General features: G+C 40.9%; 1 protein-coding gene across 1 annotated transcript in view; it reads right to left on the bottom strand.

The window, feature by feature from the left end:
* LOC147449245 (protein GAMETE EXPRESSED 2-like) overlaps window positions 1-16,146 on the bottom strand; it is a 153,158-nt gene that overhangs the window by 90,133 nt on the left and 46,879 nt on the right. Inside the window, exons 4-5 of the mRNA XM_086521534.1 lie at window positions 3,458-3,772; window positions 2,127-2,435 (exon numbers count right to left, since the gene is read on the bottom strand). Of these exons, the coding sequence (XP_086377660.1) occupies window positions 2,127-2,435; window positions 3,458-3,772 (624 nt within the window). The remainder of the gene's footprint in view (window positions 1-2,126; window positions 2,436-3,457; window positions 3,773-16,146) is intronic.

Raw genomic sequence — 16,146 nt, 5'->3', positions numbered from 1 at the left:
GCCTTGGCACGACCCGAACGATGCTACCATCCAAATAGGGAACTGTACCATCACTTTGGTGCAGAAGGAAAAGCCAGTCATCTTTAAAGTTTGATTGACAGAGACAAACCCATAATGATTATAGTTTTTCTTTGTATTGAGATACTTTAAACTTTGTTCGAAAATACTAATAGGAGTTTGTTTGAAATGGAATTCATCTGTTTTGAACTTATCTTGGTACCAATTGAGTATTGCTTGATTCTGGTTTTGATGCTGGTTTCACTTGGATCCTTGAGGGCAGGATTCCAGTAACAACGAACAAAAATTGATATGGGAAAACTGGAGACAGTGAGGGGGATGGGTATGGTTTAGAGGTGCTGAATGGACATGGGTGACGGGGATAACATAGCAGATCCACAGTCCAGACCTTATGTATGGTGAATTTGTTTGCTCAAGAATCAACTGGTAGCTTTACTGTGTGCTTTTGGTATTTCATGGTAGCCTTATAACTTTAAACACTGGCACATTTCTTTCTTTGCCAGTGCAAACAAAAACTTTCTAAAGGGCATGCATAAACTGAATAGAAGACCCTTCGCAATGGATATACCTGGTTCTACATTGATAACTTGAGTTTCAGTTTGAAAAATACTTCCATATAATGAAACATAAAGCTGGTATGATCCTGCTAAGGTGATCGTTTGGTTTGCCAAATAAGTAAAATTTTCTGTTTCCTTTGCACAAAAGGTGGTTACTGATTGCCAAGGGCTTGGATCAAGAAGCATGCAAATCTTGATTCCATTTTGGGAGGAAGTGAAGTTTGAAGTAGTTATATACACAGTCACCATTGCACCAGCAAGGATTGTTCTTTTTGGATCAACCCGAACAGTCACTGTTTCTGGAAACTTTCTAGCACCATCTACAAGTGACAAAGTCATAAACCAGAAGTAACCTAGTACAATCCAGAAGCATGAATTTATGTGTGTTTCAATAATAAAAAGCAATAACTAATATGGAAACTGGAATCTCAAGATCAAGGTAAGTCCATGTTCCACATCAAGAACACAACTAATTTGGCCACTAAGAATTACATGAAAAAGTGCATTCTCAGCATCTACAACTAAGGATGCCTCAATCATAAGACGCCATGTCTTTGTGTCCCTCACAATGTATGACTAGTTCACCAAAATATTTGAAGACACGAGAGCAAGAGGCAATTCTGTCTAGCTGGTATGGCTCAGTTACCATCCCCTAATCTACCTCAAGTCATTCTTCTTCTTAGAAGACCTCAATAAAGAAAGTTTCTTTGTTTTTCTTTCTGCCACCACTTGAAAAGCATAAAACAGGTAAAATCACTAGTACATGTATGTTTTGCATAGGACAAGGATCATACGTATCAAGCTTGTGCTGCCCACGAAGGCCATCTCAACATCCCAACCCCAATGTCCTGTCAGCCCTCAGGCTCAGACCCCACCTAAGCTGCCCACTGACAGCAGTCTCATCTCCAGCACTCACTCTGTTAGCTTCTCCGTACCACAGGCAGCTTAATGCCAATGCCGAAATGGTTTGAAGACCCTGCCTCTTTTCCAATCAGAAGACCTTGAGGTAAAAAGGGATTAAGTTTGGATGGTCTTTAAAGTTCACCATAATCATTGATTGGGCATCTGTAACTGACATTTCTCTACTGCATTCTCTTCGTTCCCTTCCGTCTAGATTAAGAAAGTCAAGCCACTAGTGATCCTCTGTTGGTTGTCGTAACCCCACATACAATGCATGTGAGGTTTCCTGTTGGTCAAAAGTATAACTAGCTCGTTTAGGAGCTAACGATCGCCTCTGTAAAATTACCCTATTTGTTGATTCTGCATTACATATGCATAAACCACCTCAACGTAGCCACAGAATAGGACATGACATGGTTACAAATTATAAAGAGAGAAATCAAATTAAAGAAAGCTTTAAAAGTAAGACTAGTTTAGTTTTTTCAATAGCAACAGCATAGCACATACATTGTGCAATGTGATACACATCGTAAATAGATGAATCAAAGGTAAAGTAAGCTTCAAAAATAAGACTAGCTTGTTCAGAAGCTAAAATATTTGCCTCTTCTACCAAGGAGATAAATTGAACAAAGTGGAGGGACAGGATGATACCACTTTGTATTGAGACATTATAAGGCACGCCCACAAAGTTGATTTTTCTGTAGGAAACAACTATACTGTAAAATCCGGCAGACTTTGGCATATAAGCAGCAACATAACCATTGATACCATTGTATGTAAAGTTTGTAACCTCAGCAGAAAAATTTGTGTATATTATCATATTCAAGGAGGGTAAATTTGCCTTTCTCAAGTTTCCAAATGTATCTTTGAATAAGACAACAACATTGTTTAGCACATTCTTGGTCGCCAAGGGTGTCAACCCAACACCTGTTACTCTTGACTGATACATATTAATAGCTCCTGCAACACGTCAACAAAACGCATTTGGTTTCTCCGAATATCTGATAAGGCTTTCACAGGAAGTAACACAAATGCATCACAAGAGGATGTTTAGCAGTACCATGATGCGTCCTGCAAAAGCCCAATGAGCCAGATAAAAATAAAGGAGAGCAGACATTAGCAGTCAAGGAACAAAGGGCGACTTTAGAGGAAGAGAAAGCCAGAATTCACTATTGTACACATCATTGGTTGGCAAAACACGGTGTATGGTCTCAAGGTAGGGGATATTAAATTGACTATACTCTATCCCATAAATTGAAGACAATGGGCAGGAATATTGACAGTTACAACTATGAGAAGAACACTTCCACACAAGAGAAATGTACAGAAGATTAGTAAAGATGCCCATCATTTAATGGGAATGTCTGGAACACACTGTAGCAGATCTGACCACATCAATGCATTTCACTTAGGTCATTCTTTGCATAGTTTAATTCCTCGGGCAAAATCCAAGTTGTACCTAAAAGAATATAGGTTACCCTACTAAAAGCTTCTTTACTTTAAGCTTGATAATCAAGATTTTTGACTGCAGGACGACCACAGCATTTTGTGAAACAGCTTATTTATAAGTCCGTAGCACCAATGCATATCTTCCAGAAATGCATCCAAAAAGGATAGACAAATGTGGAGATGTCATCTGTCTGGCAAGTGTTTCCTTGATGGCATCCTAAGTACACATCTTAGTGAGCTATTCAGATAACAATAACAACAACGTTTCTATAGACTCCTCCTAGATTTCCTCGTATTGTGCCAGAAAACCTTAAGCCATTCACTCTGCAGCATATCCATGTTCCTTGTCTTGTCGTACCACCTTTAAGCCATTCACACTACAGCATATCCAGATACCATTTCTTTTGCAACACACAGGACGCATGCTTAAAGCAAACACATGCACAAACAACAAACACCATAGAAAATAAGGGGTAAAAATGACATAGCTATATGGTTTGAGACCCAAAGATAGACATTGCTTATCCATATACCAGGCTGTATCGTGATTGAGTATGGACTTCCTCGTATTGCTTCTTGCATAACATCAGATTGAGCAAAGACTTCCATTTTATAAATCCGTGCTACTTGGATAACATAACTGACATGAAAGATTCCAGTGCCATTGTTTGTAATCAAAGTTGACAGGGTAAAGTTAGGACTGAACGTCACATAGAATGTCACCAGACTTGATGGATTTGCATTCCCATACTGGTCAGATGCGATAATATCAAAACTGATAGAAGTTCCAGCTACTCCACCTCGCAAACCACTTCCAAGAGCCTTACACTTTGCAAAGAAAATAGGCCCTGCATTCAGCCAATGTAACCTGTTAAACAGAATTCTTACCGCTTCAAACTCCTGTTAGATGGCAAAACATAATACAAGCACAAGGAAAATAGGAGCACTGCAAAAGATAACTTCTGGAATTTCAACGGCCTTGTTGCACATATGGCAGGAATCTATGTTTTGTTTAAACTCAATCAATTGAGTATTGTACATTAATTGAGTATTTGAGTGGCCATGAAGTACGTCATGGCCACTCAAATGAGAACTTATTGTACAGTAGTTGGAGTACATGGTGTAATACAGATCACCCAAGGGCGTGCAGAATCACAAGGGCTTGATATATAATATGGCATAAGCAACAATGATGACAAATATTAGGCACAAGAGTGATACATTCCTCATATCATGTGTACAAGGCCCAAATTCACACTCAGCTTACACCACATGATAAAAAATCATGGGTCTATAATGTGAAAAATAGTAATGATAGACACTCAGCCTCCAATACTCTCCCCAAATACCATGACCACTATCAAGGGGCACATTAGAGAATCCAAGATTCTGATGAATCTGAGAAGGTGGCTCAGACTATCCGAAATAATGGTGTGGCTACATCATTATGCAGCAACACCCTATATAAACATTCTATATGATCTGCAAGGAAAATGCCAATAGCGGACAGTAGGCAAATCCTTAAGAGACTGCGGAAATCACTTTCCCATATCATCAACTGGCACTTTCCCACTTTCCCATAGTGATGACTCACCCACCAATATCAATGAGTCAATGTTCAAAATGTCTATCCTCCATCAAGAAACTCCCATCCAAATTAAACAGTCATTCACCAAAATAGGAGAATTGTTCAACATGAAAACGAGCCCTAATTAATGTGGAGATAAAGAGGTCTTCGTTCATCATGCATAAGCCATCCATGAAGGATCTGCATGCAGAGCATGATATATCTTCATCAGATCTAGAAGTTTATGGAGGTGAAAGAGCAATTTTCAAATTCCTAAACATCGAACTCTAACAACAAAAATTGAAAAGCAATCATTCCCTCAACTTCAAACTCCTACAGTGACAAAGCCACATGTTAAATTTCATGCTCTTATGCTTATATTGTGATGTTCATGAGTGGAGACAAGGTTAATGAATTGAGCTCAGTGTGCCTTCCACCAAAGGCTAAAGCAAGCACCCATTTATATTGATAAAACAAGCTACAACTGATGCCATGCTGCCATTACGTTCTTGATATACACTACATGCCACATACACACCCCAATATTCTGAGATAATGAAATAACAAAATGAAAACTGTGAAGTAAAGAGCATTGCACCAAAACATTAACTACAAACATGAAAAACGGATTTGTGCAACCTTAAGTTTATTTTCTTGACCAAAAAAAGGACGTAAATCGTCATCTTTATCTTGCATAGCTTAACTGTAATTACAATATTGCTCGAGTACGTCCATGTTTATATATAGTTAGTTTCTTGTTTCTTCATATCACTTTTTGAAGCCAATCATTCAGTTTCTATTGCACTTTGGAGGTGGTAGTCTGCTCAACCATGAGCAGAGTTATAGCAAGACTAACAAGTATATCATAGAGACACAAGTTACAACGAAGTCCTTGAGTAGGCATGGAGGTTTCAAAACCAAGTTGTACGAAACAAGTTTTGAAAGGCTTGAAACGGTTTCATCAAAGTTTCAAATCTCCCTCATGATGTTCCCAAGATATAAGAGCTCATGCATAAAACTCATTAGAAATTTTGGAAGAAATGTAAGGTATAGGAATAGTATCCAAATTGTCACACTCTGCTTTGAGCTGATTCATAATATATCCACATTTAAATTGTTAGGAGCTCAAAAGATGTTAAGGTGTAATAATGAAAAAAAAAATCCCTACCTGTGGTACAATCGTGTGTACAAAACTTGAGGGTTGTCATTGTACGGTAAAGTACACTTTAGTTTTGTAGCGGAAAATACAGTGTGTTACAATTTATATCCTATAGCTTAAATCTATTCTGTGTTTTTTTTTAAACTCTAGAGAACCATTTCATATTGTATGGTGTGTTGTATTGTACGGTCATACAATACAGTCCTAGAGTATACCATATTTGTACGATATCGGCATTTGTACAGAATATAGAAACTTCCATGTTAGAGTTGAAGGTTGCTTGCCATTAGATAGCTCCATGTGGGCCTTAAAAAGAGACCATAAGATATGCCACAAATTTGACAAATTCATAAAGCTATCAAGCACCAAGTTAAACTCTTGATCACACACATTATTCTGCTTGATTAAAATGCAAGTTTGGGCTTAAAATGTGATTTTCTCTCTCTAGGTTTAAAGCTACAAAAGCCACTCGACCGATCTCTAAGAATTTTAACAAGCTTCCTTAGAAACAAAATGGTCTAGTTGGCCTTGCAATGACCTCGCACAGGCAGTCTTCATGTTGAGAAATACACGAAAGCAAAGGAACATGGCTATAAGCCCTAGCTAAGGCGAGGATCAGCCCTAGATAATCCGTTATCACTCAAGTCAGCTCAACAATGGGAGATTCCACCCATTACAGTGGCAAACACCGGTAAAAGAGAGAGAAAATATGGACAAGCCACTTGTTTTGCCAAAATACAAGTATGTGCCTATGATTATGGGAAGAGGGTTAAAAGGGTATCTAACAAGATCTTTGCTTGGGGATTCAAAGCAAGAGGGCACCCTCTCGTTGGCTTCTCTTGCATTACCGGGAATGAGTGGTTTCGTGTCGGAATTGCTAGTTTTTTTGGGAGTTGTTACTTCTAATCAATATTCTTTTGCCTTTAAGGCGGGAATTACGGTGCTAGAGGGAGTTGGTACGGTATTAAACGGTGGAACTACATCCTCTAAAGGCAAGCTTGTCACTTTGTTTCTGCATTCTTGGTCGCCGCAAAAAACACACAGAGAGAGAGAGAGAGAGAGAGAGAGAGAGAGAGAGAGAGAGAGAGAGAGAGAGAGAGAGAGAGAGAGAGAGATTGTCCAGAGAGAATAGCAGCCCGGAGCATCCTACAGCATTCTTGACAAGAGCTATAGGATGCACACACACACACAGAGATAGATAGATAGATTTTATTATCGTCCTCGGAGGTCAAATATGACCTATGGGACCAAAGTTACATGTGATGTAGTATGTGTATGGCTGATGAGTGACTCTCGATGCTCCAAAATTGTAGTGATGAGAGTCGCAATGGAGAGCCCACTTTTTGGCTGGGAGAGGAAAGTGTGTAGGTCTAAGTTATGGCTGAAAATGTGAGAGAAGCAAGTTCGGATGTGATCAAAAGCTGAGCACTCTAGTAGTGTGTGGTACTCATACTCTCGAACTTGCAGTGAGCATAATGTGCACAATCGATTTGACTCTTCTCCATTGCCCCAACGCCCTATCTCGCATCGAAGGAAATGGGAGCTAAGCCGAATTGCTGCGATAGTGCGTATCGCGGACAAGGGAATAGGCTCAAGCATGTAAGTGTGAGTACGGTTTCCTCTCTCAGCGAAGAACATGGTTTTGTAGTTGGGGGCAATATAGGTGGTGTAATGTATGAAGCGTGACCCACCAGATTTCTCCCAAGCCGTAATACATTGGCGTTGTAGAAAAGCTTCATTCACTTGAGAGTCAATTGAAGCATCATGTAGCAAGTGTAATGCATCCCATCTCCCAAACCACTTCTTTATGTCTTGCATCCATCCCGTGCTCAAGATCTTGCTTTTATGCGCCTTTTGAACTTTTTTGCTTGCTTCCCATGCAATTGTAGGAAGTCGATGTGAGGGGTTTTGACGTATCTTTATCATGTACTCCACAACCCTTTCCATGCCCATAACCTCAATTGGAAGAGATCCCGACTCAAGAAGTAGGAGCATATATGGTGTTTGTGTCTTAACTTGGAGAAAGTTTGTAAGAAAACGCTTTTGGACATTCTCAAACTCTTTCCAAGTAGACTTTGAGATGCTCCCGCCCCACACTTCAACTCCATAAAGAAGAACCGGTGTCACCAATGCATCAAAAAGATACTTCTTGAGAACCCAACACTTGATGTTTCCCGCATTACACATGTTCTTAAATGCATAATATGCTCTTTATCGCTTCCAAACGACGCATAGCACATTCATGCCACTTGTGATTGGATGGAACCTCAAGGCCAAGGTACTTAAAGCTCTCAACAACTTCAAGTGTCTTGTTGTTGTACACAATGCATGGCTTCTCCTTATGGTTGGTTTTCACAAGCATAACCTTTGTTTTGGATTCATTTACAATCAGCCCACTATGCAAGCAAAAGTTCTCAAGGACAACCATAAGCTTTTGTGCATCTTCTAAAGTGTGTGCTAGAAGCACTACATCATCCGTATACAACAAAAGCATGATTACCGCATTGCAAATAGTGACCTCTTCAATGCCTTCTTCTTGCATAAAGTCAAGTACCATTTGTTCCAATTGATCGATGCATAGACCAAAGAGAGTTGGTGACAATGGACATCCTTATTTAACCCCAATAGTGCTTACAAAAATTTCTGAAATTTCTCTTCCCATGCGCAATTGACAAATCACCTTCTCATATATTCGAGAAACCGCAAGCATAAACTCACTTGGCACTTGGAGTTCTTCCATCCTTCTCCACAAATTGTTACGTGGAATCATATCAAAGGCTTTCTTAAAGTCCACAAAACAACAATACAATCGCTTGCCTTTCAACCGACTTTCCTCCATGAGAACACGAAGAGTGACAAGATGATCAATGGTGCTATGGCATCGACGAAAACCCGCTTGTCCCTTTATACGCTTGTCATTCTCTTCAGCCCAATCACTCAATTTCATCTCCATTATGCACCCAAACAACTTTGCCATAAGAGACCCAATCATTATAGTCCGGTAGTTGCTTACATTCTTTACATCCCCTCCTTTATGCAAAGGCTTAACCCAATTAGTACTCCAATCATAAGGCATACCGTGTTAAAGTGCAAGGTTGAACATATCACGCATCCACTCATGGGTAAAATCTCCCGTCCATTTGATCATCTCCGGCTTGATACCTTGAAGATCTCCCGCTTTGCGAGTGGCCAACTTTTCAAGCCCACCACATACATCCTCAATAGTAAAAAAAGACGGCATACATGGGAGTGAACCATAAAATGGCATTTTTTCAGTATTTTCTTGCTCATATAATTGCCTACAATGTGTGTACATATCCACTAGACTCAAGTTACCAAAATTCTCAACCCGCTTGCCTCTCAAGTTTCTCCAAAATCTTCCACATGCATGTGCCTTTTCTTGGACTTGAAATTCTTGTTGCTTTACTTCCCATCTTCTTCTCTTCTTTTGAATCAATGCCTTGTATGCATGCAAATGACTTTGATAGTTGTCTTTGTCCATAGTTGCATCAAGCTTTATCAAGGACTTTCGAGCATCTTGACATTCTTTATCAAACCACCTTTTGTGTGATCTATCTTTGTTGATACCATGGAGATGCTTTATGGCAAAGCATTCTTCCGCACAAGAATAAATAGCTTTCTTGAAAGCTTCCCATTTAGTTTCCAATGGTGCATCACATTGAAGCTTTGTCATCCATAATTTTTGCTCAACCATTTCAATGTACATTGGTGCCCGTTTGAAATCCATACATAGTGATAACTTCTCTTTCCTTTGGCTGAGATTATCATGCTTAGTTGCTTCTCCACATGAAAGGTCAATACATAAGGTGCGATGGTCGGATTCCGGGGTCCATTAACCAAACATAAAACTCTTTATGCGATACATGATGGCTTCAGAGAGTAGCATATAGTCAATCACACTATCCCCATTATGTCTTCTACATGTAAATCCATTGGTTCCACTCCACAAAGATACACCATTGGCAATGAGCATATCCGTGCTATTACACATGTGTAAAAGTAACTTTCCATAGTGATCCGGCTCTTTCTCATCCATTGAAGTACGATCATACAAGTGAACTTCCTCCAACTCCCTTGAAATGTATGGCATATCAAATTGTTGAGTATCATGTTGCAATGTTTTTGTGCGAGCATTCATATCCCCAAATACAATAACATCACCTTCACCTTTGAAATAAGCAATGTCCTCTTCCAAATCAGAAAATGGTTGATCTCTATCCATGCAAGCATAAAAGGGGGAATCATGATGAGGAATGTAGCAACCGGCTACAAAAATGGGTGCTCTTTTTGGTGTCATAATTTTCAACCATACATAACGTTTGTACTTGTCATCTTTCACAATTGATACAAAATCTTCCAATCCTTTCTTAACCATACATGCTAACCCTCCTTGTCCTCTTCGTTGCTTGAGATTCTTTGACCACATCAATGAATGTACATTGTAATCCTCCAAGCCGTTAATCCTTTGTGTATCATGCTCCCAAGTTTCAACAAGAAGTACAACATCGGCTTTGCTTGTTAGTTCATCAATGCCAACCCCCGCATTCCATGGGTATCCATTACAATTCCAAAAGCATATTTTCAATTGTAACTCGGTCTCATAGGTCACGCATCCCTATTTGCTTGAGAGACTTGCCTTCTCCTTGGGCACATTTTCTTCATGAGAGATCTCCTTGTTTTTATTATTCTTTTCCTCATATGCCTTGCGACGCATATTTTGTTGCTTAATAGTGCGATCTTCACATACAAAACATTTTGTATCCCTCAAATAGATCCAACTATTATCAAGGATAATCTTTCGCTTGGTCTCATCCGGCATGGTGCATACAATTGGCCGTTCTCCCGAGCGAGGAGCTCCTTGCTTCCCCACTCTATGTGCTCCATAGACCATAACTCCGGACATGCCAAAGTGGGTTTTGAAGAAATCTTCAATAACAATGGCAAGAGAAGGAGGTGTCTCTAACTTCTCTTCGGGAATTCCATGAAAAACAATGTTCTTGGAACGTCGCTCCCGTTCCTTCAACTCCTCCACATCCTCATTCTCAACATTCTTTGTTTGAACCATAGCTTGCATGAGTGAGGAATTAGAAACCACATTGCTACCACATACATCAGCCCAAGACTTGTTTGTGCATACATTTTTCATGTCGCATACATCCCGGCTCATAGTGTCAAATTTCTCCTCTTTCAATACATGGTCATGCTCTACTTTGCTCATCCGCTCCTTCAAAGCATTCAAGTCCACAAGAGAGCGTTTACATTCCTTGAATTCCTCTTCAAGTTGCATCAAACGTGTTGTTTGCATCTCAAGTGTCCTCTTGAGATTCTCATTCTCAACCACAAGTACCCTTAGTGTGCCATTCTCCATTGCAAGTGCTCGTAAGTCTTCGCCTTGTTTGTTTACGGTCTCTTGCAATGATACCAAGTACGCCACGATCATGGTTTCCGATGTCGTTGGTTGGGTGGTTGTGTTGCTATCTCCACACTTAGGAGATTTTGGATCATTTTCCACAATGGTTGTGGACCTTGTTGAAGAAGAAGAACCCTTGCGAGTGCCGGAAGACATTGTATGTAAAATAAGAGATGAGAATCAATTTTGTTGAACCTGTTCACTTCGGAAATGCTGCTACAGAAACGTCTTCCATAACTCTGAAAATTTCTGTCTTTACATCAATGCGTAGAGGACTTCGTGCTCTTTGATTGAGGCTATAGATCACCCAAATCGGAGTTCGGATGAAGAAGTTATGATCAAAAGAGTGGACTGCTGTCTACTAGGTCTCTCTCTCTCTCTCTCTCTCTCTCTCTCTCTTATGAGAGAGAGAGAGAGAGAGAGAGAGAGAGAGAGAGAGAGAGAGAGAGAGAGAGAGAGAGAGAATGTTATGTTAACGTCTTCAGGCCAAAGTGACCTATGCAACCAGAAAGTTACAATTGGTGAATCTGATACAGTATTTGGAGAGAAATGAAATGAAATGATATATTAACGTCTTCAAAAGGCCAAAATGACCTACGAGACCCAGTTGTTACAACATAGTGAAGCTGATACCATGTCCAGAATCAAAAAGAACTAAAACAAAAATACAACTACAACAAGCTGGGACTATATGGATATGCCAGCTAATACAAAAGGTGCCCAGTACAATGTGTAGTACAATGAGAGAGGGGGGGGGGACATATGGTAGAGATCCATCCTCATCTGCACTCTGGACATCGAGAAAGTATGGCTTGAATCCTCTAGTGTAGTTTCCGTCGATACTGTGTAGCTCCTCTCCTCAATCACGGTCGTCTAGACCTCCCTAGCTCCAATGCTCGGTCTATGAGAATGCCAGTGGTGATAGAAAGTGCGGGGAGAGCTCTGCAATGGTGGCTGTCACAAACGGGAGCGCATAACAATATAAAATATACTCGGATAAATAGAATTTATCACTTAATACTGAAGCCAAAGGATATAGAGAGAAATAAATAGAGAGAGAGAGAGAGAGAGAGAGAGAGAGAGAGAGAGAGAGAGAGAGAGAGAGTGAGAAGATCGACACAGTACTGGGGACCAGAAGATGGGCTGGTCCCCCCCCTTAAAGAGAATTCTTTATTAGGGAGAATTTTTTTACAAGGACAAGAACCGGAGAAAACCCCTCCGTTCTAAATCTCTGACTCCATGGCCGTTCCTTCCCGTAAGGAAAATCCGAGAGACGAGCTCTCAATCCTTTTTCCGTCTGTACTCGGAGTCGAGACTCCGCAGACAATTTCCGAATTCCGTTCCTGGAACTCCCAAGCGTAGGCCAAAGCCTTCTCGCTTCTCCTTCGCGATGAAGTACCTGCAAACACACACGCAAACACGCGACAACAATTCGTATGGCGAATCCACAATAGATACCTGCCGCTCTTGCGCGGTAAAAGCGACTTCCGTGCTTCCTAGTCTCGCGCGATCTCTCGCGTCTTCTGGCGGTAGAGTCTTCTCTTGCTGGCGTTGGTAACCTCCTTCAGTGAGGGCATGTGGTGCTTTTATAGCTCCTTCACCACGGCACGAATAATTGCTCGCGGAGAGATTGCGGCCGTTTTTTTTTTTAATAATAATGTTCGACCCGAAATAGGGAGAGAGAATTCGCTGGCTGGTTTTGTTGCTTTATTTTCTAAGTGGCTGCCCACTTATAAGTGGACGGCCGGCATATTTTTAAAATTGGTATGAACCTGCCCAAAAACTCAATAAAACCTTATAAGTTAAAAACAATGCTTTCACAGCACTTCCCAGGCATCCCTGGATGCAACCACATGCACGAATGCAATGCAAACATAGATTCCTCGCGGGAAAGCGTCTGCTCTCCCCGAAAAACTCGTTAAAATATTCCGCTTTTTAAGAAAAGCTTCTCAAAACCCATCTTTATTCTTTTGCTTGCGTCTTTACGCGTATTCCTCTTTTCCAGTTCGGATTTCCTCTCGACTATGGATATCCCCTTTCCGATACACCCATCACCCACCTTGTGACGCATCAGGAATACCCATCACCTAGTCCTTTCCTACCGAACTTACGGTACAATCTCCTTCACGATGCTCTATGTCACCCATCCTATGACACATCAGAGATGTCCGTTCCCGGATGGTCGGATACTTCTTCCTGATGCTCCCTGTCACCCATCCGATGTGACGCATCAGAAATACCTGTTCTTGGTGGCCTTATAGATATCCCCGTTCACAATGCTCCCGTCATTACTTTGAATGACGCACTAGGAATACTCTGTACTCGGATGTCTCCAGTGAGAAAAACCCTCTCACTTAAAATTCCAATAATTCATTTAGAATTAGTTTCTTGGTGTTCCAAGCGAGAAAACCCTCTCACTTATAAATCCAATAATTCATTTAGAATTATTTTTCTGTCAGATAAAGCCAATTTAGCAACATCCCTCTCACTTATAAATAGTTGTCCTCAACTGGAGAGGTCCAACTGAACTGCCGGGGAGAAACCGGAAAATTTCAATTCTTGCTCAATGGTGAGTTGAGCTGGTCCTTTCTCAAAAGAGAACTTAAAAATTAAACTAAACAGAAATTCAAAAATTCAATAATTCAATACTTACCTTACCGGTTCATGTCCTTCCTCTAGTACCTCGAGGATATCCTTTACCATTCATTAAACTTACGAGCCATGTAAGAACTCTTCATTCGCGTCTTTCCGAGAATCTGTTAACTCAATTCCACCTTCTCAATCCCGAGAAGAATCATCTTCCTAAAAATAAATTTAGGTCTATGTCCTTGCACATAACCTTGCGCTATTAGTCATGAGGATATTAAACCTCTTGTGTCCTCCCACATAGGGAATGCCCAAATCATAAGAGTATTAATCTTGATGTCTTGCTTCACAAACAAAGTGTGTGATCACCTTAAAGAAAGTTCTTGTTTCGGGCCGTCGCTCAACGTAGGCAGACAGTTCCAATCTGAAGATTCCTTGTGCACGGCGCACTTCCTTCCAATCTTTTCCTCCTTGCAAGCATCAATGACGCCTTGCAAAATCTCAGGCAGATAGGATTCTAGCCATAGCATTTTCTGAACGTACGTTCAAACCTAGTTCACAATAGAGCGAACCCTCTTTGATTCTCAGGGATGTTCTCCCATATGTAATTCTTACCATTTTGAAACGGTTGGCGAATTATATTCTTACGAACAGAATAGTTCGAATTTATTCCAGCAGCGTGTAAATGCTACTTGACCTGCTCATGGAGAAACATATACTGCAACCAAAAGTTGCTATTGTAATGGTAAAAGCACATAGCGTACTCAATGATCAACGACCATCAGAAAACCTCTTCTCCGTAGAGAAACTCAAATTCCTTCTACCGAACACACCTCAAATAGAGATTCTCGTGTCGGAATATCCTTTGCTGCTCCTTTTGCGACTCCTCTGGGTATTCAATATCTAGTGTAAAGAAACTTGTAATCTGTCTCTCTCTAGCTCTCCTCAGTAAAGTGTCTCTATGCTTGTGTAGCTCAAGTAGATACAATCCAAGACATCTCTGATCCTCATAACTCATGACCCTAGACAGAGGCCCAAAACCCTCTCTGAATAGACAATGAAAACGGCCTCGTATTTCATAGTACAATGTGCAATGACATATGTAATGTAACTCTGTCTCTAGCTCTAGATGGCAGAAGCGGCATATCCTGCTATCTGCTGGTATCCCTCTGAGTCTGCCAATCTCAATCTCGAGCTGATGTAAGGATGTGCGTATCTGGACAATGGCACAACGCAAACCATGAGAAAGATGTGTGTCCATATAGCTAGGTCGAATCATAAACCCATCCCCTGTGAGGTGGAGAAGATACTCTCTATAGAAAGCCATCTTCGTGCCCAGCTCTTGTACTGGCTCTATCCATGTCCTCCTTGTGTCCAAATGGATGAGATCCTTACAAATGAGTCTAGTAATCTACACCCATGTCAGAGACATCAAGGGTGCCTATAGAGAGTACTGAAAAGGAGGCAGACTGTCCAAGGTGAAGCCATGATGTCATCTCTGCATACCAGCATGATGTATCACCCTGTAGAGCTAACTGTTTGGAGGACTCTAGGGCCAACCTGGCATATCTATCTCTAGTAGTATCCCATAGGCTGTGTACAAAGAAAACTCAGCTGGTAAGTGCCTCAATCTCCATAGGGGGGGAAACAACTGTATACCTCCTACTATCAATCCTAAAGGTGTTCAAAGCTTTGTAGGCCATATAGGTTATCATCGCAGATTCATTAGGATGTATGCAGATGTTTCACCCGCCTGACCAATGCTGCTGTACCATTTCACTGGTCCATGGCTGAAGCCCAAGCCTCTGCTTACCTAAAAAAAACACCTGACTGAAGCCCCTATTTTAGTAGCCCTAGATTGGTCTCTAACTTTCCATGTACATATTGATGCTAGTTAGACAAATGTGGGTGTTGTCCTCACTCAGCCTAGTGAAGAGTTCAATCTAGATCGTCCCATTCATTATGCAAGCATGTTGCTCACTAAAGCTAAGCGCAATTACAACACTACCGAGAGGGAAGGTTTGGCCAATGTTAATGCTCTTCAAAAATTTCCACACTATTTATAAGGGGTTCACTTTACAGTTATTGATCATCATGCTCTCCGTTATTTGCTAAATAAGCCACAAGTTGCAAGCAGGGTTTGGCGGTGGCTCCTTCTGTTCCAAGACTTCGATTTCGAAGGGTACTTCGTCCTGGCTGACCATCTCTCTCACGTTCACACAGGTGAGGGAGCTACTAGTATTGAGGACGACTTTCCAAATAGCAGTTTCTTTAAGGTGGATATCACTCCAGAGTGGTACGGGGATGTTTTGTATTTGTTATCCATTGGCATGTTCCCAGAAAATGCTTCTCCATTGCAGAAGAGAAGGTTATTGTTCAAAATCTTGACCCTTCACTCTGATTGGCGGTCAGCTCTATAAGGCTGGACCAGATGGTGTTCTGAGAAGATGTGTCTCCCCCATGAAGTGGAGCATATCTT

This window comes from Adiantum capillus-veneris, chromosome 10, assembly GCF_014529385.1.
Source record: "Adiantum capillus-veneris isolate H3 chromosome 10, ASM1452938v2, whole genome shotgun sequence".
NCBI lineage: Eukaryota > Viridiplantae > Streptophyta > Polypodiopsida > Polypodiales > Pteridaceae > Adiantum > Adiantum capillus-veneris.
This window is presented reverse-complemented; position numbering and strand designations above follow the sequence as displayed.